The sequence below is a fragment of the Pseudorca crassidens genome, chromosome 2 (genome assembly GCF_039906515.1).
Source record: "Pseudorca crassidens isolate mPseCra1 chromosome 2, mPseCra1.hap1, whole genome shotgun sequence".
NCBI classification, from domain to species: Eukaryota; Metazoa; Chordata; class Mammalia; order Artiodactyla; family Delphinidae; genus Pseudorca; species Pseudorca crassidens.
In genome coordinates this window covers 32450921-32477302 of record NC_090297.1, presented here as the reverse complement: position 1 = coordinate 32477302, position 26382 = coordinate 32450921, and the positions used below count along the sequence as shown (strand labels likewise).

At 38.2% G+C, this 26382-nt stretch overlaps 1 protein-coding gene across 2 annotated transcripts in view; it reads right to left on the bottom strand.

Annotated features, from left to right (window-relative positions):
- Positions 1-1843: 1843 nt before the first annotated feature.
- Positions 1844-26382, bottom strand: part of ZMPSTE24 (zinc metallopeptidase STE24) — a 48960-nt gene continuing 24421 nt past the window's right edge. Inside the window, exons 7-10 of one of the 2 annotated variants that reach the window (XM_067725637.1) lie at positions 22920-23104; positions 9460-9564; positions 7555-7698; positions 1844-4801 (exon numbers count right to left, since the gene is read on the bottom strand). In XM_067725637.1, coding sequence (XP_067581738.1) covers positions 4577-4801; positions 7555-7698; positions 9460-9564; positions 22920-23104 — 659 coding nt within the window. In that variant the 3' untranslated portion in view covers positions 1844-4576. The remainder of the gene's footprint in view (positions 4802-7554; positions 7699-9459; positions 9565-22919; positions 23105-26382) is intronic. The other variant, XM_067725638.1, reaches the window with a different exon arrangement.

Here is a 26382-nt window from a genome sequence, read left to right as displayed (position 1 = left end):
ACCTCAGGTCCTCCTTTTTCTCTAAGACATGTGTCACCATTTGATACCTGTTTTGTGTATTCTGACCGTCTATTTCCCACACTAGAATGTAAACTCCACGAGGCGGGGATTTTCTATCGTTTACTTACTAACGTGTTCCCTAGCACCTGGAGCAGAGCTTGGTACAGCGCGTGGGCACAGTATTTGCTGACTAAATGACAGATGGAGAAATAAAGGCTCAGTCAAGTTCCTTACCCGAGGTCTTCATAGTAAGTGGTGTGCTGCATTCTAGAGCCCTGCCCTGGATCTTAACCCTAAATTATGCTTCCCTGTTTGTCAATCATCAGGCAGAGAGCCAGAGGGGAGCTCTGACCTGAAGGCACAGGTTATCTGTTAACTGAGATGCCAGCTTCATCCTGCTCGCTGGGTAAGAACAGTCCTGGTTTCACAGATTTTTAGAACACATGGAGGTATCTTCCTATCTGTCTCTGGTCATATTGTTTGGCAAACCCTCCTCCCTGGAAACTATCCTGGATAATAAGAGAAGAGCCAGAGGTTTCCCTATCCATATTGTCTGAATAGGGCCATACCATCCCACTATGCATTATTCCTGCTTTTCCACCAAACTGTACATAGCCTGACACAAGAGTTACTTGCTCACATCATCATGATCTTGAATCAGGAGTTTCTGGAAAGAAGTTCTCTGTACTTTTCTTTGTATAGCATCTATGACAGAACTGAAGGCCCTCGAGGTAAGCTTTCTGCTAAGGTAAAGCTTTTCTGCAAATGACGATAGAAAACTCAAAACAGCCAAAGCTACATAAAGTATATATGTACAAACGAATCCAAAAGATTGATGACAAAGACCAAGTGGAAGAACGAGTCCTCAGGGAGGGGAAATACCACATAAAGGATTAGGGGTGAGCGTGAGAATATACAGGTCAAGGGCAAGCTGGAACCACCATTGATACTAAAGTCGTTGATTTAATCCCAGCTCCTATCCTAAACAGAGGTAGGACTTACTAGCAGCTCTCAGACTTCAGCAAAAAGCCAAGTCAGATAAAGGCAGTATGTACACACAAGGACTCTGCCTTAGATTCAGAGATAAACCCTGCTGAGGTCATGCCATTTAATCTGAGGTCTTGATCTACTTCACTCAGCCCCCTGCACACCCACCAAATATTAGGGTGCAGACTGCCACCTCTTTCCCTCCTTGGCTGGCCTCTTTACTCCTTCCCCTGATTGGTCAATACCTCAGGAACCTACCAGTATCCTCTGGCCATCCCTACGCCTCCCATAAACTGTAGGTGACCAGGTCAAAACAATCACATATTAAAAAGCTAGTTACTGGGACTTCCCTGGTGATCCAGTGGTTAAGACTCTGCGCTTCCACTGCAAGGGCCGCGGGTTCGATCCCTGGTCAGGGAACTAAGATCCTGCATGGCACGGGGTATGCCCCCCCCCCCAAAAAAAAGCTAGTTACTGCTGCCACATGAAAGGAAGACTAAAGAGGCAGCTGGAGCAGACCAAACAGGCCTAAGGCAATGAGAGGTTATGGGAATGGAGAAGGAATGGTTCTGAATGACACTTCTGAGAAAACACCAGCAAGTGGCACTCTGGAGTGGAGCACTGAAGAGGACTCCGAGTGAGGTGCAGTGATGGTCCTGCTGCCACTGGGCACTCAGGCCGCTCCTTCACACTACTCTTCACGTAGTGGGTTGGCCAAAAGGTTCATTCTGTTTTTTCCATCAGATGGCTCTAGTAGCACTTAGTTGTCTTTAACTTCATTCAAAACAATTTTGTTAGACTGTACGTGACAGCTGTCATATCAGTGTGCGTTTAAAAAAAGACTTATCAAAGTTGGTGAATTTTTATGTAGCCATTTTAATACTGAAGATGGAAGAAAAGAGCAACATTTTCAGCATATTATGCTTTATTATTTCAAGATAGGTAAAAACGCAACGAAATGCAAAAAACAAAAATTTGTGCAGTGTGTGGAGAAGGTGCCGTGACTGATTGAATGTGTCAAAAGTGGTTTGCGAGGTTTCGTGCTGGAGATTTCTCGGTGGACGAGCCTCCACAGTCGTGTACACCAGTTGAAGTTGACAGCGATCAAATCGAGACATTAATTGAGAACAATCAACGTTATACCACGCAGGAGATAGCCGACATACTCAAAATATCCAAATCAAGCGTTGAAAATCATCTGCACCAGCTTGGATATGTTCATCGCTTTGATGTTTGGGCTTCATGTAAGTTAAGCGAAATAAACCTTCTTGATCATATTTCCACATGTGATTCTCTACTTAAATGTAATGAAAAGTTCCATTTTTAAAACAAATTGTGACGGGCGATGAAAAGTGGATACTGTACGAGAACGTGGAATGGAAGAGATCGTGGGGCAAGTGAAATGAACCACCACCAACCACACCAAAGGCCGGTCTTCAGCCAAAGAAGGTGATGTTGTGTAAATGGTGGGATTGGAGAGGAGTCCTCTATTAAGAGCTCCTTTCAGAAAACCAAACGATTAATTCCAACAAGTACTGCTCCCAATTAGACCAACTGAAAGCAGCACTCGATGAGAAAAGTGTACAGAATTAGTCAACAGAAAACGCGTAAGCTTCCATCAGGATGACACAAGGCCGCGTGTTTCCTTGATGACCAGGCAAAACTGTTATAGCTTGGATGGGAAGTTCTGATTCATCCACCATATTCACCAGACATTGCACCTTCAGATTTCCATCTATTTTGGTCTTTACAGAATTCTCTTAATGGAAAAAATTTCAATTCCCTGGAAGACTGTAAAAGGCACCTGGAACAGTTCTTTGCTCAAAAAGATAAAATGTTTTGGGAAGATGGAATTATGAAGTTGCCTGAAAAATGGCAGAAGGTAGTGGAACAAAAGGGCGAATACATTTTTCAATAAGAGGTTCTTGGTGAAAATGAAAAATGTGTCTTTTATTTTTACTTAAAAACCGAAGGCACTTTTTGGCCAACCCAGTACTAGCACTTGGTTCCTCTAGGGTAATAAACATATATCTACTAGGTAACAAATGACAGACAAATTTTGTCAAATTAAAGACAAAGAACATCAATATGCACTGGCAATTTTTAATGTTTCACTTGTGCAGAGCTGAAATTTGTATTTAAAGGCACGGAAGGAAGGAAAGGCAGTTATCACAGCATGAATTCACAGATGAAAGATGCTGGATCAAATCATAGCACTGTTCCTCTTCAGCCTTAGGAAAATAAATAATACGGTACTAAACTAGATGTTTATTTTTATTATATTTCCATGTAAAGACATCACCCAAATATCAGCTGAGCAAAAGACTTTCTGGCCAGATACCAAGCACGCACAGTTGATCCCACTTTGGAATAAATGCCCAGAAGGTACACATCACCAGCGGGTGGGAGCTCTAGGCACAAAGTTGGGTCTCATTCAGAAAGTGGACAGAGATTTGAATCAGTCAAACATGCAGCTTCAAAAACTGGAAATCTTTCATGACATTTGTTTTGAAAATAAAACTTGTCAGCATATCAAGAACTATAATTTTCTAAAATGGAATCAGGCCTGATTAAATAGCACTTAAGACTTACTGACAAAACTTAGAAAAATAAAAACGAAAACTCTTCTGTCCTTGAAAGAGATAGAAAATTATATTTTTTCCCTGTAACATCATAAGAGAATCATCAGTATTTCAATCTTACATCTCTTAAAATGTCATTTCTTCTTCTTTCCACATTCTCCCACTTTTAAAATAGCAAAGCCTGTTCAACATGGCAATTTTTGCTAAGTAAAAGGATGCACTATTTATTGAATACAAGAGTATGAATGAGAAAAAGCTGAATGTTTAGAAAAATACTCGTTTACCCCTAATGGGATCATACCCACCAGGTGGAAAGAAAGAGAAAGACTTTCTTAAAAACAAAAACAAAACCCAGTGATTTAAAACATTCTGTACATAATTCCTAATTTCAAAGCATTATTAGAAACTCCTGAACAGTGTATAGCAAGAGAGGGAACAGAGAAATTTGATAGAACAGGAGAGAGCATATTTCTAACTACTTTCATTTACAAAACATCAGCCTTACCAATTATTAGCTTTCTTCCTTATTTAAAACATTGATTGGCCAGCTTAAATCATAACAGCATGAAAGTAAAAATAAGTCTCAACTTAGGTATGAGCACAGTGATTCAGGACCACTGTTTCTGTCTTACAGAGAGGATTCAGAGGTGTGTTCCCTTTTAAACATATGCCCCCAGACGCCTTATATGCAGGTTCCATATAAGCATGTAAATAAAACAAGTTCTGTATTTTCTCAAGTGATTTTACAAGTTGACGGTAAACTAGATTTTAAAGATAAAACTAAGCCTTTAAAAACATTAAGCCTCAAAATTTCATCCAGTGTTTTCTTTAAGAAATGGATTATTAAAATCATTTTTGAAATGAGATATTAAATGTATTTAAATCTTGGCTTTTCCATACTTAATAATTTTTCTTAAAAAAAAAAAAGTTTAAAAACATCAAGAGCCAGAACATGCTGCCAGGACAGAAATCATCAGAAACGTCTTCAGTTGCAGACCCTGGGCAACTCAGTCTTGTTTTGAATTTTTCAAAGCCTGGAGTCTCTCTAGTAGCGGAGGATGAGAATAATGCCACATAGAGAACAACCAGTCAGAAACAGGGAAACCCAGGTTATCTTTGTTTAGTTTGATTAAAGCAGAATATAAGTCTTTAGCCTTCCCAAGTTTCTTGGCAAACGCATCAGCTTGAAATTCAAATCTGCGGCTTAGGACTGTTAGGCAAAAAGAAAGAACCTGAAAAAGTAAATAAAAGTGTTTTAACCACTGCTCCCCTCTTTGTTGTCACTAAAGGTTTCATGAGCCAAAACTGTAGAGGAAGTTTGGCTCAGGATAAGAGAAACAGCAGGCCAAAAGAAAGATCACTCATATTTAGGGGACCTAGGGTGGGGGAATTATTAAAAATTGAGCCTTTTCCCCAGCAAGCCAACAGACCAGAAACAGATATATGTCCAAAGGAATGTCAGTCTTAAAGAAATACTAACATTTGAGAACCTGCCATGTGCTGGGCACTGAATTGACACTTTACATATTCTCCAACAATCCTACAAGGTAATTACTCTTACTCCTGTTTTACGGATGAGGAAGGTGTATCTCAGAGAGATGAGATAACTTGCTTGTAGTCACACTGCTAGAAGGTGGCAGTGCTGAAATTCTTGATGATTCCAAAGCCCATGGACACTACCTTCCTCAGATACAGGTAAGATGTGGTGATTTATATTCAGACTCTTCTTTTTCTTTTTTAAAAAAATTCTTGCTCACTTATCCACCTTTAAATGATAACTGAGAACATTCTAATATATATATATGTGTGTGTACACGCACACACACACGTATATATATATTATAGCCACTAATGACAATCTCAAAATAGAATTTTCTAAAGTGTTCTGAGTTATGGTAGCTTCATCAGAATAAATGTTCAGTCCCTGAAGGTGACAACTACGAAGAGGACAAATTTCATCCGAAAATATAAATTTTGAGGGAAAAGTAATTTATTTGCATATTGAAGTATTACAGGTTGAATGACATGATGTCTATTTCTTACTTTAAAATATGTCAGCAATAAAAAAAAAAGTTTAAAAAGTCTCTCCTCTGTACCTCTTATTGCCACTAGCAGATATAGAGTTTCAACATAAAGTCTGGGAGTTCCTGATACCTTCTTAGATATGTTCAAAGCTAATATCTGAATTCTACCTGAAATTTCTTTCCAAATCTTGAATGTACTTTTTGGGACAGACTCATTAACTAGTATCTATCTATCTATCTATCTATGTATCTATCTATGTATCTATCTCCTGATTTCAAGTGTCCCAGGCTAACTGTTCCTTGAATCTCACTGTAAGACATAAATAGAAACATAAGCAGATATAACCTATACCTACCTACTCTGCTGTAGGTTTCCAAGCTCTTCTTGATGGGGCAATTTCCCCATTTTCTGGGAAAATATGTCTTTCCTATAATGACCTCTTAAATGCTGACATTAAACATAAGATTTTCTGTTTAAATACTTAGTCTTTTTGAAATGAATCTCCTGGGCTCACCAAAGTTTTTACAACAGTTGCTAATATCTCGCATTTCAAATTACTCTAATACCCCACATTTACTTAGACATTTTTTGAAGTGAACGCAACTACTCAATATAAGGAGACAAAGACAAAAACTGAGAGGCCAAATTAGATGCCCAAAGGAGAACCACTAACGTTACTGGTGCCTTCCTTAGAGGACACTTATACTCAGTCAAAATCTAGTAACTTTTACTTAATGAGTTTATCTGATTTCCCAGTCTATGATTGGTTGAAGAAGAAAATTATAAACAGATAATGACCATAACAGAAAGTTACACTGATATTAGCAAGGATTATCAGCCTGACAGTGAGCGAAGAGATAAGAAAATTAGTTAAACAAATAAATAAACAAACAAACAGCATAACTGCTTAAAGAGCAAAGCAGTCTGGGGCATTTCATATACATAACTCAGTGTCCTTAAGGCATTCCTGAATTGTGACTGAAGACAGAAATGACAATTACCACTATAAGGTGTTCTATAACCTCTTTAAGAAGTAACAGTCTATATACAGCATTTTATACTCTCAGCAAAAGGTAAAATAAAAAATTAAAACATTTAGAGTTTAAAGATAATAAATCTCAGTTCTCTGAAAATGAATGTAGATTCTGAGGACAACGCTATACAAACATGATCTATTCCTCTCCATTTTTCTTTGCTGATGCCTTACACCCCAGCCCACCCCCACCTTTTACGGAGAAAGTTAAAACCTTAACTCTACAACCTGTCCCAAGAAAGAATTCTTCTGAATGGAGACATCTCGAGATCCCCGATACTATTTCTTGGCTTAATGTGGAAGTCTAATCAATTAGTATCAGGACATGTTGCCATCACTGGATTTATTCATATACAGTCTCATTAATCTATTCTTATCACATATACGGAGTCCCCCTACTGAGTGGTTCTTAAACTACACTTATCATAAAACACCCAATTCTGATTCAGAGGGTGTGGGGTGGGATGCTAAGGCTACTATGAATCAGGTGGTCAGGGAATACAATCAGAGGAACACTGTCATACAGCCTCCCTTATCCAGTCATACTTACACTCAATTATATTTGCTTTGTCCCTTCACACACAGAAGGTTTTCACCCAAGCACTGGTGAATATGTGGTTTAGGACATAGCATTCCGATAGTTAATCTCCATCTACCAAGTCTCTAGGTACCTGTTATATCAAGGTTTTCACCACTAAAGTCTAATTCTCCACTTTTTTTTTTCCCCTAACAGTATGCAAGCACTTATTATTTGGGATTGGGTTTTTCTGCTACTTTCTTATACTAGCTAGTAAATCAAGCGACTAAAACTTTGTTTCATCTGCTTGTTAAAACTATAGTTTTGTTCTGTTTTTTCACTACTCTAAAGGTTCTAGATTTGAAATAGACAAGGGCATATGTGAGATAATTTTAAAGAGTATACGTTACCTCATTGTAAGGTGAAAAAATAAACTGGAAGATGATCAATAGTCCAATTAGAGTGGGTTGGCTGTCATAAAAACCAAATGCAACAAAAAGCTCCTTTCGACCAATTAATACAGCAAACAAGAAAAAACACAGGAAAGAATTCATCTAGAAAGAAGGATACAAAATTTCTAAGTTATTTCTAAGCTGATTTCACTGTGGGATCAGTAGAACAAGACATCATGATGTGATTTTAAGAATGATGTTAGTGTAATCACAGAAAAAGTTATTTAGGTAGTTTTATAGTTTTACTTTTATTCTAGAAGGAGAGAGGGCCTGAGCTGAGGATATATACACTAATTCATGTTAGTGGACAAATAATGGTTTAGCTGGATGACTAGGACCTTGGAACAAACTAGTGGATGGCTAACAAGAAGATCTGGAAAGGGGTATGTGGTAAAACTTTCAAAATTAGCCCAGAGTATGATAATACTTAGGTCTAACGTGAATGTTCACCAAAAGCGTTCCACGGTAGAGAAGGCCCTCTCAATGATCAGGTGGAGAAGATATCTGCTCTGCAGATGTTAGCCAGCTTCTTTCCTTAGCCACTCTAGGACTTGGTCAAGGGCTCATGAACAGAGTGGCCATGGTGATAGGGATGGAATCAATGCATTAATCAGCAACACAGACATCCCCCCACTGGCTCTTGCTGAGTGTACAATTTTTCAGAAGAGGCAATCAATCCCGGCCCTGATGAGGTACCTCAGGGACCAGTCCACCACCCTCATGGTAGGCTGATTCTATTGGACCCCTTCCTTCATGAAAGCAGCAGTGATTTTCCTTATTAAACTGAATAACTTACATTAAACTTGGATTTGGACTTATTTAATGTCTTACTCACTGCCATGTATCCGTACAACATAGCTTCCCGCCAAGGAATTCATTTTTATACCTATAGATGTAAGGCAACAGGAAGGTACGTACAGGGGTACACAAGTCTTCCCATACAATCCATCACCCAGAACCAGCTAGCCTTTTAGAAAGGTACAAAGACCCATTTAAGTCTCAGTTGAGGCCATATATGCTCAGAACCAGTCAACAAAACACAGTGCTACTTCACTTAGAGCCTTAAAACTGTGGTCACTCTGCTGGTTTAGTGGTATTAATACCCAGCAGCGGAATATTACAGAAATTATTATGTGCTTTATATTTACTACCTTTTCCAATTTTTTTTCCTATGGGTATAGAATGACTTTTTTCCACTCCAGGGAAGCCCCTATAATGACTTTTTTAAAAGAGAAAAAATGTTCTTTAAAAAGTATTTTAGGGCTTCCCCGGTGGCGCAGTGGTTGAGAGTCCGCCTGCCGATGCAGGGGACACAGGTTCGTGCCCCGGTCTGGGAAGATCCCACGTGCCGCGGAGCGGCTGGGCCCGTGAGCCATGGCCGCTGAGCCTGCGCGTCTGGAGCCTGTGCTCCGCAACGGGAGAGGCCGCAACAGTCAGAGGCCCGCGTACCGCAAAAAAAAAAAAAAAGTATTTTAATACCCAAGTTATCTGGGCTCACTCCTTTTGATCTTCACAGCTCCTTAGCCGAGTGACTCAGGAGGTGGTGACGATGACGATGATGATAACAATAAATACTTCTATAGTACTTACCATATTCCAGGTACTACTCCAAATTCTTTACGTATATTAACTCATTTAATTGTTACATCAGTCCTATGAGATATCATCACTCAATAAGGGAATGGAGGCAGAGAGAGGCTCAGGAACTTGCCTGAGGTCACACAGGTAGTAAGTCAGGGAGCCGTGATGTGAAGCCTGGCTACAGAGTCTGTATTAACCTCTCTACTATATGAACTCTCATGCCTGCTATATTTATAATTTGACTATCCTGTCATAAAAAGAGAATTGTCACTCCAAACTTACCTGGCTAATAATGATATTTTTGACTGTGTGTCCCAACTTCCAGTGCCCCAGTTCATGGCCTAGCACAGCAAGCACTTCCTCATTTTTACATCCTTGTTTCTTATTCTGAATCGAAGAACAAATTGAAAATAAATTATCAACAAACTTCAAAAAGTTTATACCTTTTAACCCAGAAAGAGACCTTCTTAGATTCTAACTTAAGAAAACAATCGGACTTTTGTGCAGAACTGTTCATTCACTTAACAAAACATTCCCTGAACCACTCCACATTAAACACTGGGTTAAGCTTGAACACAGAATCATGAACAAGACAGACATATTCTGACTTCATGAGTCTACTTTAGATTAAAAAATATATAAATATTTATCAATAGGACAATAGTTAAATAAATCATGACACAGTCATGTGACAGCCATATTATAAACCCATTAGAAATTTTGCTTTCAAAGATTATGTTGCAACATGGGAAACTGCTCATGATAGTGCCAAATAACATTTATGTTATACATCCACTAGATGAATAGCCACTAGATGTTTTCAAAGATTATGTTCTGACATGGGAAAATGGCTCATTAGGTGAAGAAAGCAGGAAACAAAACTAAAAATATATAGTATGATTCCAATTATGAAAAAATGCAAATGTGTATGTAAAAATACACAAATATAGAAAACAGACTGAAAGTATATCGAAATGTCAACAATAGTTTTTCTATATGGTAGAATTACAGTGATGTTTATTTCATATCTTTCCTATTTTCCAAATTATCTGCTAATAAGGACATGTCACTTATGACCCCCAAAAACACCAGGAAATGCTCTTTAAAAAACTGAGACTTCCAAGCTAAGATGGCAGAGGGAACATTCACATCTAATTTTATTCCCTCTAAAAACTCCAGTAAAACTACAATCAAGAGTTGTTTTTTTTTTAAGATATAAACCCACAAGGATAGGGAAAACAGGTGAGGTGGCAAGAGCAACAACATTTTGGAAGCAGGAAAGCAGACAGACAAATGATAATAGACTAGGCAGGCCAAAGGAAGTTACATCATAAGCTAGCAGTGGAGAAAAGAGAACCAGCCTGATTTACACTGGCTGAGAACACTGATTAACACTGACAGTCTTTAAAGGGCTCGAGAACTAACAGTACCAGGTAATTCTGGAACTGGGGAACAGGAGGTGGTGGCTGAAATAAGAATTGAGAGCTGTGTGAGAAATGGTTAAAGCTCCAGATCCCTTCTCCAACTCCACACCAAAAGGCAAGTGCTCCTCCTCGTTCTGGCAAAAGCCTGAAAGCTCATTCTCCCTGGATAGGGCAAAAGAATAGGACACTTCAACTGGGAGTTCGACATAGTTGAGGGCCTGGGTACACTAGCAACAGACCATGTATTTGCTTACCTAATGGTATGGTACACTGAACACTGAGAACTCCCTCTCCCAAACTAGTCCTCTCCCCATACCTGGCTCCCAGATAACTACCCACCAGGCAAAAGACTAGAAGAGTACTCCCTGGGAACTGACCATTCTACCAGGAAAGACCTGAAGATACTAACAGCAGGTATTCCTCAACTACAAGCACATCCAAGCCAAGCTACAGTGAAGCTCAAAGTTGATAAGCCTTATCTACAGGCTCAGAGATTCCAATCAGGTTTTCAGTCCCATTCCTTTACTAAGGAGTACACGAACAAGGATTATCAGGTATACAAGGTAAGTAAGCTGTTAAGATGGAAGACCAGATACAGAAAAAAATGCAGTATGGAAGAAACAGAAATTATAGAAGGAGAAAATTCAGAGATAAGATATTATATTCGTGGAAAAACAGAGGATAGTGTAAAAATGGGAAATTCAGAGAAAAATAAATCTTGGAAATTAAAGCTTAATAGAATGATTGGAAGGACTTCCCTGGTGGCACAGTGGTTAAGAATCTGCCTGCCAATGCAAGGGACACGGATTCGAGCCCTAGTCTGGGAAGATTTCACATGCTGTGGAGCAACTAAGCCTTTGCGCCACAACTAATGAGCCTACACTCTAGAGCCCGCGAGCCACAACTACTGAGCCCACGCGCCTAGAGCCCGTGCTCCGCAGCAAGAGAAGCCACCACAATGAGAAGCCCACGCACAGCAAGGAAGACCCAATGCAGCCAAAAATAAATAAATAAATTTATTTAAAAAAGAAAAGGGTTGGGAGATGATGGAATCTCCCAGAAAATAGAAGAAATAAAGAAATGGAAAAGCAGGAGAGAAAAGCTAAGAAAGTTCAATATAAGGAAGCCAACATTCAAATAATAGGAACTCTGAAAAGAGAGAATAAAAAAATGGAGAGGAGAAAATCATCAACAAAACAATTCCAGAAAGTTTCCTAGTACCAAAGAACCTCAACTTCCAAATTAAAAGGGCCCAATGCATACCCAGCACAATGGGTAAAAACAGACCCACTATGTTGTCCATTAGAAACTAATATAATATTGCAAATCAACTATACTTCAATTTAAAAACAAGGCTCACACCAAGGCATGTGAAATTTCAGAACACAGAGAAAGGAGCCAACAATTTCCTAGAAGCATAAAAATTAAGGTAACATACTAAGGATAAGTAAACTGAATGGTTTCAGACACCTCACCAGCACTGTTGAAATCAAGAAGACAATGGAGAGAGTTCCCTGGTGGCCTAATGGTTAGGATTCCGGGCTTTCACTGTTGCAGCCCAAGTTCTATCCCTGGTAGGGGAACTGAGATCCCACAAGCTGTGTGGTGCGGCCAAAAAATTAATTAATTAATTTTTTAAAATAAAGCAATTAAAAAAAAAAGACGATGGAACAATGCCTTCACGATCTTGAAGAAAAAGTATTTCCAATCTAGAAATCTAAACCCCAGTCAAAGTGACAGAAAAGAATGTGACAGAAAAGTGAAGGCATTTGGGTGCCAGGACTCAAAAACTTTACTATGCAGTCTTTCTCAGGAAGGTACTGGATTGAGGATGTTCTTTACCAAAATGAAGGAGTAAATTAAGGAACAAAAAGTCATGGAATACAGAACACAGGAGACCCAATGTAGGAGAGAAGTGAAGGAAATCTCTAATGGTAAAGGGCAACCCCAGAATGACATCTATACACCAGCTAGAGAGCGTAACCCATCCAGATTTGAACAGTGTGACTCGAAAGAAAATCTGTTAAGGGCTGCCATGATCACACTCTCAGTCACCATACCATCTTTTTAACCTGATGAAACTAGTAGAAGATGTACACTATCAAGAGAACACAGCAAATCAACTTGGAATCAAGGATGAGCACAAGGGAAGTCCAGTATGAGAACTGAAGAGCAGGGCTTCAGAGAAACCACCCCAAAGAAAGAAAATAGAGATCTCTTTTGGGGTGTGGCAGGGATGAGGGGGACTAAAACTAATAAGGTTAATGATGCAATTAAACTTGTAGGAAATTATACTGAAGGACAGCAGAAGTTGTGAGAAGAATTAGCAAAAAGATAAAAGGAAAACTAAGCACACTTAAAAAAAAAGCAATTATTAAGCAAGAGGGAAAAAAGGTAAGGCATGCTCAGCAGTGAATAGGTACAACACTGTTTTACAATAATGTTTACAAAAATGTTTTGATACTGATTAAACCAAGAACTGTAACAGGACTATATTGGAAGAATTGAGGGAAGGGAGGAGCAGAGCGGATGTTAGGACAAGAGCTAAATCCTCATCTACCGTAAGTGAAAGTCAAGAGATAATAGTGTCAGGGACTTCGCTGGCGGCCCAGTGGTTAAGACTCTGTGCTTCCACTGCAGGGGGCGCGGGGTGGATCCCTGGCTGGGGAAACTAAGATGTCACATGCCATGCGGTGCAGGAAAAAAAAAAAAAAAAAGAGATAGGGTCAATAAGTAATAGTACACATACAATATAGAAAATGATATGTGTAAATGTCAGAAGAAGCTAAAAGAGTTGCAGTCTGTGGGGAAAGGGCCCTGGCAGCACGTGAGCAGCACAGAGAAGCGAGAAACATGAAACTGCTATATTTTATTATATGCTTTTTTTGTACTCTGAACTTCTAAACAGTATGTTTGTGTTACTTTAATAAAGTAAAATTTAATGTTAAAATTTATTGGAGTTCTGCTTCCCTAACTTTATGATAGCCTCTCAAACCAACATTACAAATATATATGTAAACACACACACACACATATATACACAAAAATATATACATACACATGCATACATATTTTTTTTTCCTTCAACACATATGAAGAATAGGCCAGGAAAGATTAAAAAAGTAACAACAAAGTTGCTAACATTTATTAAACAGTGACTATGTACCAGGTCCTCTGTGCTAAATACTGTATTATAACTCATTTATACATCATAATCACCATATTAGATAAGTACACTTATTACTGCCCTTTAAAGATGAGAAAATCTAGACAACTGATGGGAACATACTGTATAGCATAGGGAACTCTACCTAATGCACTGTGGTAATCTAAATGGGAGGGAGGTCCAAAAGGGAGGGGATATCTGTATGTGTATGGCTGATTCATTTTCTTGTGCAGTGGCGGCTAACACAACATTGTAAAGCAATTAATTAATAAAAATTAATTAAAAAAATAAAAATATAAAGATGAGAAAATCTAGGTACAGAGAAATTAACTAATTTTCCTATGGCCACACAGCCAATAAACAGAAAACCTGGGATGTGAAGCCAAGTAGTCTGATGCCAGAGACCTGTGCTTTCAACTTTCACACAGCTATAACTATAAAAGTAAATTATTCAACATTTATCTAATAAACAATTTTTTAGTCAACAGATATGTAATCATTTGCATATTATTATAGTACTGGTTTTAAAATAACTAAACATAGGGAATTCCCTGGTGGTCCAGTGGTTAGGACTCCATGCTTCCACTGCAGGGGGCACAGGTTCGATCCCTGGTCTGGGAACTAAGTTCCTGCACGCCGCATAAAAATAAATTAATTAAATAAAATAACTAAACCTAAATGGTAGGTGGTCATATGAATGATAAAATATAATGTTTACAAAGCCAAATAAAATTCTCACTGTTTATAAACTTTCCAGATTAAATTTAAATAGTGCCAAGACACAATGAACAATTTAATCTTATACACACACTCTCACATGTGCATACCCACATTCACTCACCAACACACACATACTCTGAAAAACATCTAAAAATGCTTAATAACCACGATGAAGAGTGGCCCCCGCTTGCCACAACTAGAGAAAGCCCTTGCACAGAAACGAAGACGCAACACAGCAAAAATAAATTAATTAATTAATAAACTCCTATCCCCAATATCTTTTAAAAAAAAAACCTGCTTAATAAGGTAAAACAAATATCTTTAAACATAGAGTTTAGTTTATTTTAAAGTAAGAAAAAGCCAAAGGTGAGGAGTTGAAATTAACATCCCTTGCCTAATCCCATGAAGGGGTATACTCTGAGGCAAAGAGTGAGCCAGAAAAAAAAAAAAAATGCTGGTGAAGTAGCCCAACTGTGTCAAGCTCATCTAAAGTGGAAAAAAAAGAAAAGTCTCCATTAAAATTCAAAAACATTATCTGCATGGTCCAGAAAACCCCAAGATGAGATATTAAAGTGCTTCTGGCTTGGTAGCACTGGGGCCAACTGATAGAAGCAAATACAAATCCTCTATTGAGGAATGTACCCTAAACTCAGACACTTCAAGATTCCCGAAGATTAAGATCATTGACCTATTATGAACTCACAATAAAAATTACCAAATACTTCAGAAAACAAGCCACAATGAGTAAGAGTTAGCAGAAACAATATGGAGCTAGCTGTATTAGCTCCTTAAGACTTCAGATACTGGAATTATCAGATACAGAATAAAAAGAAGCATGTTTTATACAAACAAGGGAACTAAAAACATGAGGAAGGAATAAGAGACTACCAGAAATGACTGATTTGAAAAAGAACCAATTAGAACTTTAAAACACAATGGACTGGTTAAAGAACAGATTAAATATAGCTAAAGGAAGAATCCATGAACTGGAGTGTAGAGCTGAAAAATTACAGAATGCAGCTCCAAGAGACAAATATAGAAGAGCGGTTAGCACCCATGGGAGACAGAATGAGATGGTATAACATTCATCTAATTGGAATTCCAGAAAGATAGACTAGGGAGAACGGGAAAGAAGGAATACTTTAGATAATGGCAAAGAATTTTTTAAACTTCAGGAAAGACATGAGTCCCTAGATTTAGGAACCACAGTATATCCCAAACAGGACTGGGATAAAGAAGTCCATACTTTCACAACACGAAAATCGAAGAGAAATCTTAAGAATAACCAGAAAGAACTAAAAAAAAAAAAAAAACCAAAACAAACAAAAAAAACCCAATAAGCTCAGAGAAGAATTTTTTTTTGGCCATGCTGCAGGCAGGACCTTAGTTCCCCGACCAGGGATCGAACCCATGGCCCCTGCAGGGGAAGCACAGAGTCCTAAGCACTGGACCACCAGGGAATTCTCACAGAGCTGACTTTTTCAACAGGAACAAAGGAAATCAGAACAGAATAGAAAAAAATAAACAAATATTAGGATGCTAGGATAAATAGCGGTCAATCTTGAATTGATATCTAGAATGAGAGTGATATAAAAACAAAAACAGGGACAACTTCCCTGGTGGCACAGTGGTTAAAAATCCGCCTGCCAATGCAGGGGACATGGGTTCAAGCCCTGGTCGGGGAAGATCCCACATGCCGCGGAGCTACTAAGCCAGTGCGTCACGACTACAGAGCCTGCGCTCTAGGACCTGCGAGCCACAACTACTGAGCCTGCGTGCCACAACTACTGAAGCCCATGCACCTAGAGCCTGTGCTCCACAACAAGAGAAGCCACTGCAATGAGAAGGCCGCACACCACAACGGAGAGTAGCCCCCGCTCGCCGCAACTAGAGAAAGCCCACGCGCAGCAACGAAGACCTAACGCAGCCAATAAGTAAGTAAGTAAATAAATAAATAAATAAATAAAACAAAAACAACTTTCCAAAGAAATTTCTAAAGCATATACTCTGGAAGAAGCAAGGTAATTTCTAAAAGGAAGGTGTGAGATGAATACGGAATGGTAAGCAAAGACACAGGTAAGCACATAGGTAAACTTAAATAATGACTGTATAAAATAATAATAATGCTAATTTTAGGGGTAAAAAATAAACAAGATAAAACTAAAATATAATATGAAGGGGGTATAATTAGATCAAAGTGTTTATTTAAGGTTCCTGGATTGTTCAGGAAGCAGTGAAGATACTGTATATATTAAGATTTTAGGTTATATGGGCATGATTTATTTTTAACAGCAACCATTAAAAGAATAGTCATATATGAACCTTGAAACATTAATGACAACCCAAATATCATTTTTTAAAAACCTTCAATAAGTTCTAAAAATAAAGCAAGAGGAGGATGTGTGTGTATATGTTTGGGGTGGAGGTGGGGGTGATATGAAAAGGATAGAGGGGAAAAAAGGCATAAAATAATATGGTAAAAATAATTCCAAATATATCAGTAATCACAATATACATGAATAAATAAAGCTTGTCAAAAAAAAAAGACAGTGAGTGTTAGATTGGATTTAAAAGCAACCGTAACAACAAAGTCTATCTATGTATGAGACATCTAAAATATAAAAACCGTAAGGTTAAAAGTAAAAGGATGAATGTGATATGGTGATGGTTGCACATTATATACTAAAAACCACTGAACTGTACACTTAACCAAAACATAAAACAGAAGCAATATTGTAACAAATTCAAAAAAGATTTTTTAAAAATGGTCCACATCAGGGACTTCCCTGGTAGTGCAGTGGATAAGACTCCATGCTCCCAGTGCAGCAGGCCCGGGTTCAATCCTTGGTCAGGGAACTAGATGCCACACGCATGCCACAACTAAGAGTTTGCATGCCGCAACTAAGAAGCCCGCATGACGCAACTAAGACCTGGAGCAGCCAAAATAAAAAAGTTAAAAAGTAAATATTTTTCGGGACTTCCCTGGTGGCTCAGTGGTTAAGAATCCGCCTGTCAATGCAGGGACACGGGTTCGAGCCCTGGTCCGGGAAGATCCCACATGCCATAGAGAAACTAAGCCCCTGCGCCACAACTACTGAGCCTGTGCCCTAGAGCCCGCAAGCCACAACTACTGAAGCCCGCGCGCCTAGAGCCGGTGCTCCCAACGAGAGAAGCCACCTCAATGAGAAGCCCACACACTGCAATGAAGAGTAGCTACTGCTGACTGCAACTAGAGAAAGCCTGCGCGCAGCAACTAAGACCCAACGCAGCCAAAAATTAATTAACTAATTAATTAAAAAAATAAAGTATGTTGTTATTTAAAAATAAATATTTAAAAAATATTCTTGTTTTTAAAAAAATAAACAAAATAATAAAAAAGCTTCATCTATGGGACACATATCTATCCCGCAACAATTACACAATATATACCCCAGAAAGTGAAGGCTAACGGTTTTGAAATAAACTCCAGCTACTTAAAAGAGTGACGTACAAAAAAAAAAATAGACAAAAAGGAAATTTATTTTGTTTTATAGACCTTAGAAAAATGCAACCTAATGGAAACACAGGCAGCAAGATACTGGAATCTAGATATTCTACCACTTTTCCACTCCTTCACCAATTCCTCATTTTGAAAGAAAATGACCACTTCAAAATGAGGCTGGGTAGAGGGACAGATTGAAATGACTGGCAAGATAGCATTTACATTTATTATCTCTTTTCCTTTTAAACATCAGTATTTACGTCAGAATACATTTGGTAGAGAAAGTGAAGAATGAGATAACTAGCCTAGTTTCTTAAATGGCTAAGAGACATGTGTACCTGTACCTTCAGGGAATGGCCATCAAGAGGGAATAACGAACAAAGCACCAATTAATGGACATGTATTCTAAGGGGGAAATAAAGAGGTGCAACTGAAGATTTATATACAAAAATATTCATTGCAAGAATAGTTTTAACAGCAAAAAACTGGAAACAACCCATACACCCAATAAGAGGAGAATGATTTTATTTTATTAATTAACTAATTTATTTATTTATTTATTTTTGGCTGCTTTGGGTCTTCGTTGCTGTGTGCAGGCTTTCTCTAGTTGCCGCGAGCAGGGGCTACTCTTCGTTGCAGCATGCGAGCTTCTCATTGCAGTGGTTTCTCTTTTTGCGGAGCACAGGCTCTAGGTGCGCAGGCTTCAGTAGTTGTGGTACGTGGGCTCTAGAGCACAGGCTCGGTAGTTGTGGTACATGGGCTTAGTTGCTCCACGACATGTGGGACCTTCCCGTGGGACCTTCCCAGACCAGGGCTCAAACCCGTGTCCCCTGCATTGGTAGGCAGATTCTAACCACTGTGCCATCAGGGAAGTCCCGAGGAGAATGATTTTAAAAAATGATGATTTAAAAAGATTAGAAATATATATAGTAAGATGTTTACGGTTAGTTGGATTATTCATGTTTTCTAATTTGTCTATTAGTTTAATAATAAGCAAAATAGGCTGCTTTGTTTAATAATAATGATAACAGCTCCCACTCATTAAATGGTCTATGTACTAGACACTGTATTATTAGATATTTTACATACAGTTTGTTAATCTCCACTACTACAAGGCAGCTATCATTATCATCATTTTATATAAAGTACACAGTCTTTAGGCTTCTAGTTTCACTAGTTACCTGCCTCCCAGTATGAACTATGAATTAATTCTTTTATAAAACAAGCAGGTCTCTATTAGATAACATAGGCTCTTGTCTCTTGGTTTGATGTCTGGGTTTAGGAAGCTATTCAGAACTGCATGGAGTCACATTCAAAGATGTGGAATGAAAAGAGCTTAAATAAGGGTCACTTTCTGCAGAAAGGAGACTTGTTTATTGGTGGTAGATTCTTAGACAAAACTGGATTTTCTTTTCTTCCCATGCAACTTTCACATACAATAACAAAAATAAGTACCACATATCTTTCACTTTTCTATAGCACTTTTCATAAAATTCATATGCTGATTCATTTGATCCTCACAACACCAAGCTGCACAAGATGGGAAGTAATATCTTCATTTTAGAGATAAAGGACACCAAGAAGTTAAAATGTCTTAAGACCACCTTGCTAATAAGTAGTGGGTAAAAGCCAAACCCACATCTCTGGATCTTGTCCTCTACTATACTTATCAACTGGGAATACTTTCACATGACCCTAGCACTTGCTGGGGAAATACTTGTTTTCTTCTATAAAAGTACAGCTTTTATATATTAAAAGTTTTCCTTTTACTTAAACTGCTTTTGAGACAGGTTGTTCCAATGATCGAATTTGTCTTCTGAAGGATAAAACTGCAGAGAGTAAGTTTCCTAGTCATCTTATAAAATGTGAATAGCCAGTATGGAGATATTCATCAACATGTTAATAGTAGTTATCTCTAAGAGGAGGGATTTCAGATAACTTTAGTTTTCTTCTGTTCAAAATGAAACACTTCATCCTTTCTATGTGATCCAGACTTAAAACCATTTTTGCATCCCCCACTGTGTTGTACATAGTAGGTGTTCAGTAGCAGGTGCTGAACAAACCACTATTTCCTAAACTTCTGCCACACCTGTGTATTCTCTGTGTGATTATTTAATATCTTTTAAAAAATCAATTCACTTTTTAAAACTTAACCTTATCCTAAATGACAATTTTCATGAAATCATGATAAGCTAGTTTTATCTTTTTCCTAATATACATTAATACACATATAGCCATTCAAATTTCAAATACTGATATACTACCTAAAATCACCTCACCTGTGGTACATGCACTGGCGTTCTGCGTCAATCTTTGATTTCCTCCTTTACTCCCCATAATAGCAATCACCCAAGTACTTTAAATCCATCTTTTATTATGACTCCACACTTATTCTCACCTCTCACTCTAGTGTAGGCCCTTATTTCATGCTTATCTTGGTTATCTTGATGCAATAGGCCCCTAGAAGTCCCCCTTGCCTCTAATCTTTGCTCTATCATATATGTTGCCACAAAATTTTAAACTTCCTAAAACAAGCTTTGGCCTCTACCCAAATCAATCTAAACTTTCCAGGCCACTGAAAACAACCACTCAATGTCTTCAGGAAGAAGTACTTTACAAACTCGTCCTGGCCTACCCTTCTATCCCCTTCTACAAGAATCCGTTTATTCATTAGTCTCAGAATAGCCATTGTGTAGTTGTCTTTATAGCTTTATTCATTCCATATCTTCAACCTGAAAAGCTCCATCCCCAAGTCAAAATTTTGCCTAGTTCAAATATCCTCTCTTTTAAGAAACCTGTCTGACCATTAGCATCTGCATTAATTTCTTAATTTCTAAAAGCCACACTATTTCAGCCACTCACTTACCACCCTCTGCCTTAAACTATGAGCTATTTGTATACATATCTACTCTCCTCTACTACAGGTTCTCTAGGGTAGGACTATGTAACTTATACATAGATGCTAAAATATTTGCAGCTACTCTTCAAGAAGCCAACAAAATAACTCAAACTCCATTCAACGTGGTTCAAAAGACTAATCTTTTCTAAGATTTAAGCCAAAGAATACTGTTCTCACAGATACTAAAGGTCAGTTATTTCATTACTGAAATCAGCAGACCACTATCTAACACCCAGGTTTGGCTATAAAGTAATCCACCCTGCATGTGGATACCTCTTCAGCAGGTTGACTTGCTGAACTTGTATGATTCCCCACTGTTGTCACCTGGTTACTCTTTCTGGACTTCAGTTTTCCTGTCTATAAGATGACCTTAAGAGCTCTTCCTAGCTTAAAATCCTATGACTCTTGGTCAGACCAAAATGACTTTTATTACAATATCCGGACAGGATAAACCCACTTGTTTCCCTTTTTTTTTTTTGGCCCCACCATGCGGCATGTGGGGTCTTAGCTCCCCAACCAGGGATCGAACCCATGCACCCTGCATTTGGAGCGTGGAGTGTTAACCACTGGACCGCCGGGGAAATCTGATAAACCCACTTAAAAATAAATATAATCAAAGGAGTTAACCTTCACCCAATACTGTTTAACCCCTTCACAGAATTTTGTTCCATCTACATATTTATAACAGGCTAGGCACTCTATTAGACCATCTCTTTAGAGTCAAAACAGATGCTCAGTGATAAAAGTTATTTTCTGGTACTTAAAGTACACAGAGTACAAGGTTATTCACATATATTATTTCATTTAATCTTAACAACCCTAAAAGGTAGGCATCTTTATCCCAGTGTTTTTCAACCAGGAGTGATCTTGCCCCCTCCTTCCAGCACCCCCCAACCCCGCGGACATCTGGCAATGTCTAGTGACATTTTTCATTGTCCCAGTTGTTGGGAAAAGGAGGGATTGATACTGGCATCTAAAGGGAGAGGCCAGAGATGCTGCTCAACATCTTATGATGCACAAGATAGCCTCCCATGATGAAAAATTGTCCGGTCCAAGATGTCAATAGTGCCAAGATGAGAAACCCTGATGGCATTGTCTTTCAGTTAAGAAATCAAAGATTTAGAGAGCTTAAGTTACTTGCCCAGAGTTACACAGATCCCAAATCATCTCTGAATGACACCAAAGCCAATGGCACATTCCATCACACACACAACTACTGGAGACTGTTTCTGATGAAATATGTACTGTTTTCTTATCAGTGTTTCCCCTCCCCATTTAGTCTTGGTATACTTTAGATTTTGCTAGTCAGCATTAGCTGACCTCATCCAGGAGAAGATTCAGAAAAAGCTTTCTCAGACTAAAAGGTCAGATTTAACAAACGTCTTCTCTTGTGCTCTCACTGCATCCAGTATTTACAGCTTCAATGCAGCAATTACCATATTGTACTGTGCTTGTATGACTTTCTCCCCTTTAGACTATAAACTCCTTAAGAGCAAGGTTTGCCTCTTTATTTTTGTATTCCTAGTGCCAAGGAAAGTATCTCAGCACAGAGTTTACATTTCATAAATATTTGTTAAACAAACAAAAGAAAACTGACCAAGTTACATAGTATACCCAAGAATGCACAGCTACTAAATGACAGAACCAGGATTCAAATTCAAGTCTCTCCACTGCCAAAGCCTATAGTTACTATATCTCAATGAAGCTAAAAATGAGATGTTTATCACCTTTTTATCTTGCCTGTGGGAATTCTTCAATCATAAACATGTCAGGAATTATATATAAAGTCTCTGTTTTAAAGACAGCTTATAATCATAAGAATTTTCCTACCTTATACTTGTGTACATTCTGTGAAAGCTTGCAAGGTAGTTAGCATGTAACGATAATGATAATCTCTCCCAAATACCACAGTTACAAAGGGGCCACTGTGTTTTTATTTGATAGTCTCCCGGAATTCAACACTCACTACATAGAAATTAATGTTATTTTGAGTTGTCACAGGAACTGTTCATAAAAACTAAGCCAGGGTCTCTTAGGAAGAGAAGAACTCACTTTAACTTTAGCTTTTATTTCTTCACTGTCCCCTTCTCCATCATTGCAGGGTTCCATGCCAGACTCCTCCTGGATGTCTTTGTTTAGTACAGAATACTCTTCTAGTAGAGTGTCAAACAAAACTATTCGCTTGTTCTTGAAGAAGCCATAAAAATAAGCATTGCTGTGGGAAGAGCGTTTAGATCCTAAGGAAAAGACAGTTCAAAGCATGGAAAAATAATTAAAAAGTATGGGGTTTTTTGGAGAGACGCCTAGAAACTGAATTACTGGAAAGGACATTAACATTTTCAAATTGTTTAACACCTGAAGAATATTATATCAACATAAATCACCACCAGCAGTGGAAAGTGCCTGTTTCTTTGCAGTCTTGACAACAAATATTTATGCTCTTTGCAGCTTTATAGCAATAAGTAAATAAATAAAGCCTAAATATCCAACAGTCATGGAATGATTAAATTATGGTAAAGCTATGAAATGGAATTTTAAGCAGCCAGATAAAAAGTATACTTTTGAAATATTTTAACAAGATAGGAAAAAGCTCACCAACATAACTGAAAAGGATGTAAAACTTCATGTATATAAAATTCCATTACTGTCATGAAAAAATGTACATGTAAATAGAAAAGCAGAAACACAAACCTATTAAGAAATACATTAAAATATTGAAGTGTTTATCACTGGCTTCTAGAAATATGGATTTTTGTTCCCTCCCTTATACTTTGCTCTGTTCCAAGGCTTTTAAAGTCAGTATACTTATTTAATCAGAAAAAATTAAAACTATCTTAAAAAGACTGAAAAAAAAAACCCTAAATTTTTAACAGTGGCTAACAGTAGCTGAACTATGGTTGATTTTTATCTTCTTCTTTATAATTTTCTTTATTTTCTATACTTTATTTTCTTTATATTTTATGTTCTAGCATGTGCAGTGAATTTAGTGGTTAAGAATGACTTTAGGTTCAAATCTTGGCTCTGCCATGTATTAGTTGTGTAAATGTAAGAAACTTTCTTAATTTCTTTAAGCTTTATTTTCCCGTTTATGATATGAGGAGAGGACTTTTTTGGTTTGGTTGCCTGGAAGTTAAGAGCCAAATATGTGGTCCAATTTTGTCAATAATATAGGACCTTAGGATCTGGAAAGCTGGGTATCTAGATCTTATACTTCTATGTCATTTCTATCTTCTCTGATTCTAATTTTTAAATTAATTTAAAAATATTTCTTAGAAGCTACCTGAAGTTACCTATGGAAGTAGGCAGATAAATAAAACAAAATGAATGTCTTAGTATCTCCCACTGGTCTAAGTATCTCAAAGTGTGGCCCAAAGAATGCCTACACCAAAATCACCTACGGGTACTTGTTAGATGTAAATACTAGAAACACCCAATATCTGAGAATGGAGCCGAGGAATCTTTAAACAAACTCTCCAGGGAATTCTTATATTCACTAAAGTTTTAAGAGTCCCTGCACTAGACCATAAGCTTTTTGTATCACTATGCCTTGCATGTAGTATTTATTCAATAATGCTTGTTTACTGAATGGATTTATCGTACCACTTGAGGTATGAAGTAATGTATTTGGGAACTCTGAAAACCAAAACGTTCTATGAGATTGTAAGGCATGGCCAGCTGTCTCTTCATCTTTCGTTTATGATGTCTTATCTCAATCAACTTCTTGGCAGCATTTGATACCGTTGACCACTCCCTCCTTGAAACACTTTCTTCTCCTATCTCAAGAGAAACACCATCTTCTCCTGGTTTTCTTCCTACCTCAGTGGTCTCTCCTCTTCAGCCTCCTTTGCTGGCTCTTCCTCCTCTGCTGACTCTGACCTGAGCCCCCTTCTCTTCTCTAAGTGCCCTCATCCAAGGAGGTATCTACATGCCAGATACAGGTACTTCCATATCACTATTTCTAGCCCTGACCTCTCCCTAGAACTCTGGATTTATATATCTAGCTGCTTATTTGACAGGCCTACATCTCCACATGGATGGCTAAAGTGCCTATCTGTTGTTTATATTCTCAAGCATAGTTTTTTCCCTGACCAGTATTAGAATTCCCTTGCAGAGTTTAGGGAATTTCGCATCATGCAAGTCTTGTGAGAGACTGCTTCTCATTTGAGAAATCTAAAAAGCTAGCTATCTGCTTCCCCAAGCACTCCTGGCAGCTAGCCCAGTGCCCTGGCTCAGTCAATCAGATGCACCCACTGGGGACTCTGAAACAGTTAGCTAATTACATAAAGAAGCAGGGCAGTGAGGAATGAATTCTGCAGGTGCTAGTGGAAGGGATGTTAGGGATACACACTGCTGACTCCAACATCAGGAGCCACTAGCAGTGTCCTCCCCAGACTGGTTCTGCAGGATGATTCTGAGTTCCTGGTCTCCCGATGGAGAGTCCACTTCCCAAGTCTGGTAAACTTAACTTTCCTGGTGACTTTGTGAGTTATCAAATATTGTTTCAATAAGGAATTTCTCTGGTTAAGTCAGCTATAGTTGGTTTCTATGGCTGGCATGCAACTAACTACTGCTTGTAGAACTCTAGTACAATGTTCAATAGGTATATAACACACCCATCAGAACTTAAACCCTCACAGACCTGCTCTTCTCCCAGTTTTTTCCCATCTTAGTAACCTACCATTTATCCAACTGCTTAGTCCAAAAATCTAGGTCATTATCTTTGATGTCTCTTTCTCTCTTATTCCTTTACATGTCATCTACCGGCAAATTCCATCAACTCTACCTCTAAAACACATCCCCAGTATATCCACTTCTCTCCATCAATTACTACTATTCTAGTCTAAGCCACATTATCTCCTCCTGAACAGCACTGGCCTCCTTACTGCTCTCCCTGCTTCTACTCTTGCCTCCCCTACCGTCTATTCTCTATATAGCAACATAAAATAGGTAAAAAGTACAAACTAGGCCATGTCACTTTCCTGCCTAAAACCTTCAATAGCTTTAACCCTAGACTTAAAATAAAATCCAAGCTCCTTACTCTGATTTACAAAGGCCTATGTGGTCTGACTCTCGCCTATGTCTCAGATTTCATGTCATAACACTTTCCTGCCATGAGGTAGCCACACTGGACTTTTTTCTGTTTCTTGAAGATACAGAGCTCTGGAGGGTCTCTCCATTGATCTTGGCACGGATGGCTCCTTCCTTCAGATCTCAGCTTAAATTCATTTGCTCAGAGATGTCTTGTCTGATGACCTAATCGTAAGTATCTACTCAGCCATTCTTTATCACTTCACATCAGTTTAATTCTCTGCACAGTACTTACTATCTGATATTTTCTGAGAGCAAGACTCTTGGTTTTTCACTCGGTTTTTCCTTTCAATTTACAAATCCATCATGTGTGTTGTTATTGTTATTAACAACATTCTTTTACTCAAAATATTTTTGACAACATTATTAACAACAACAGAAACATGCATTGCAGATGAGTAACTTCTGTTTAGCAGAGGTAAGTTGT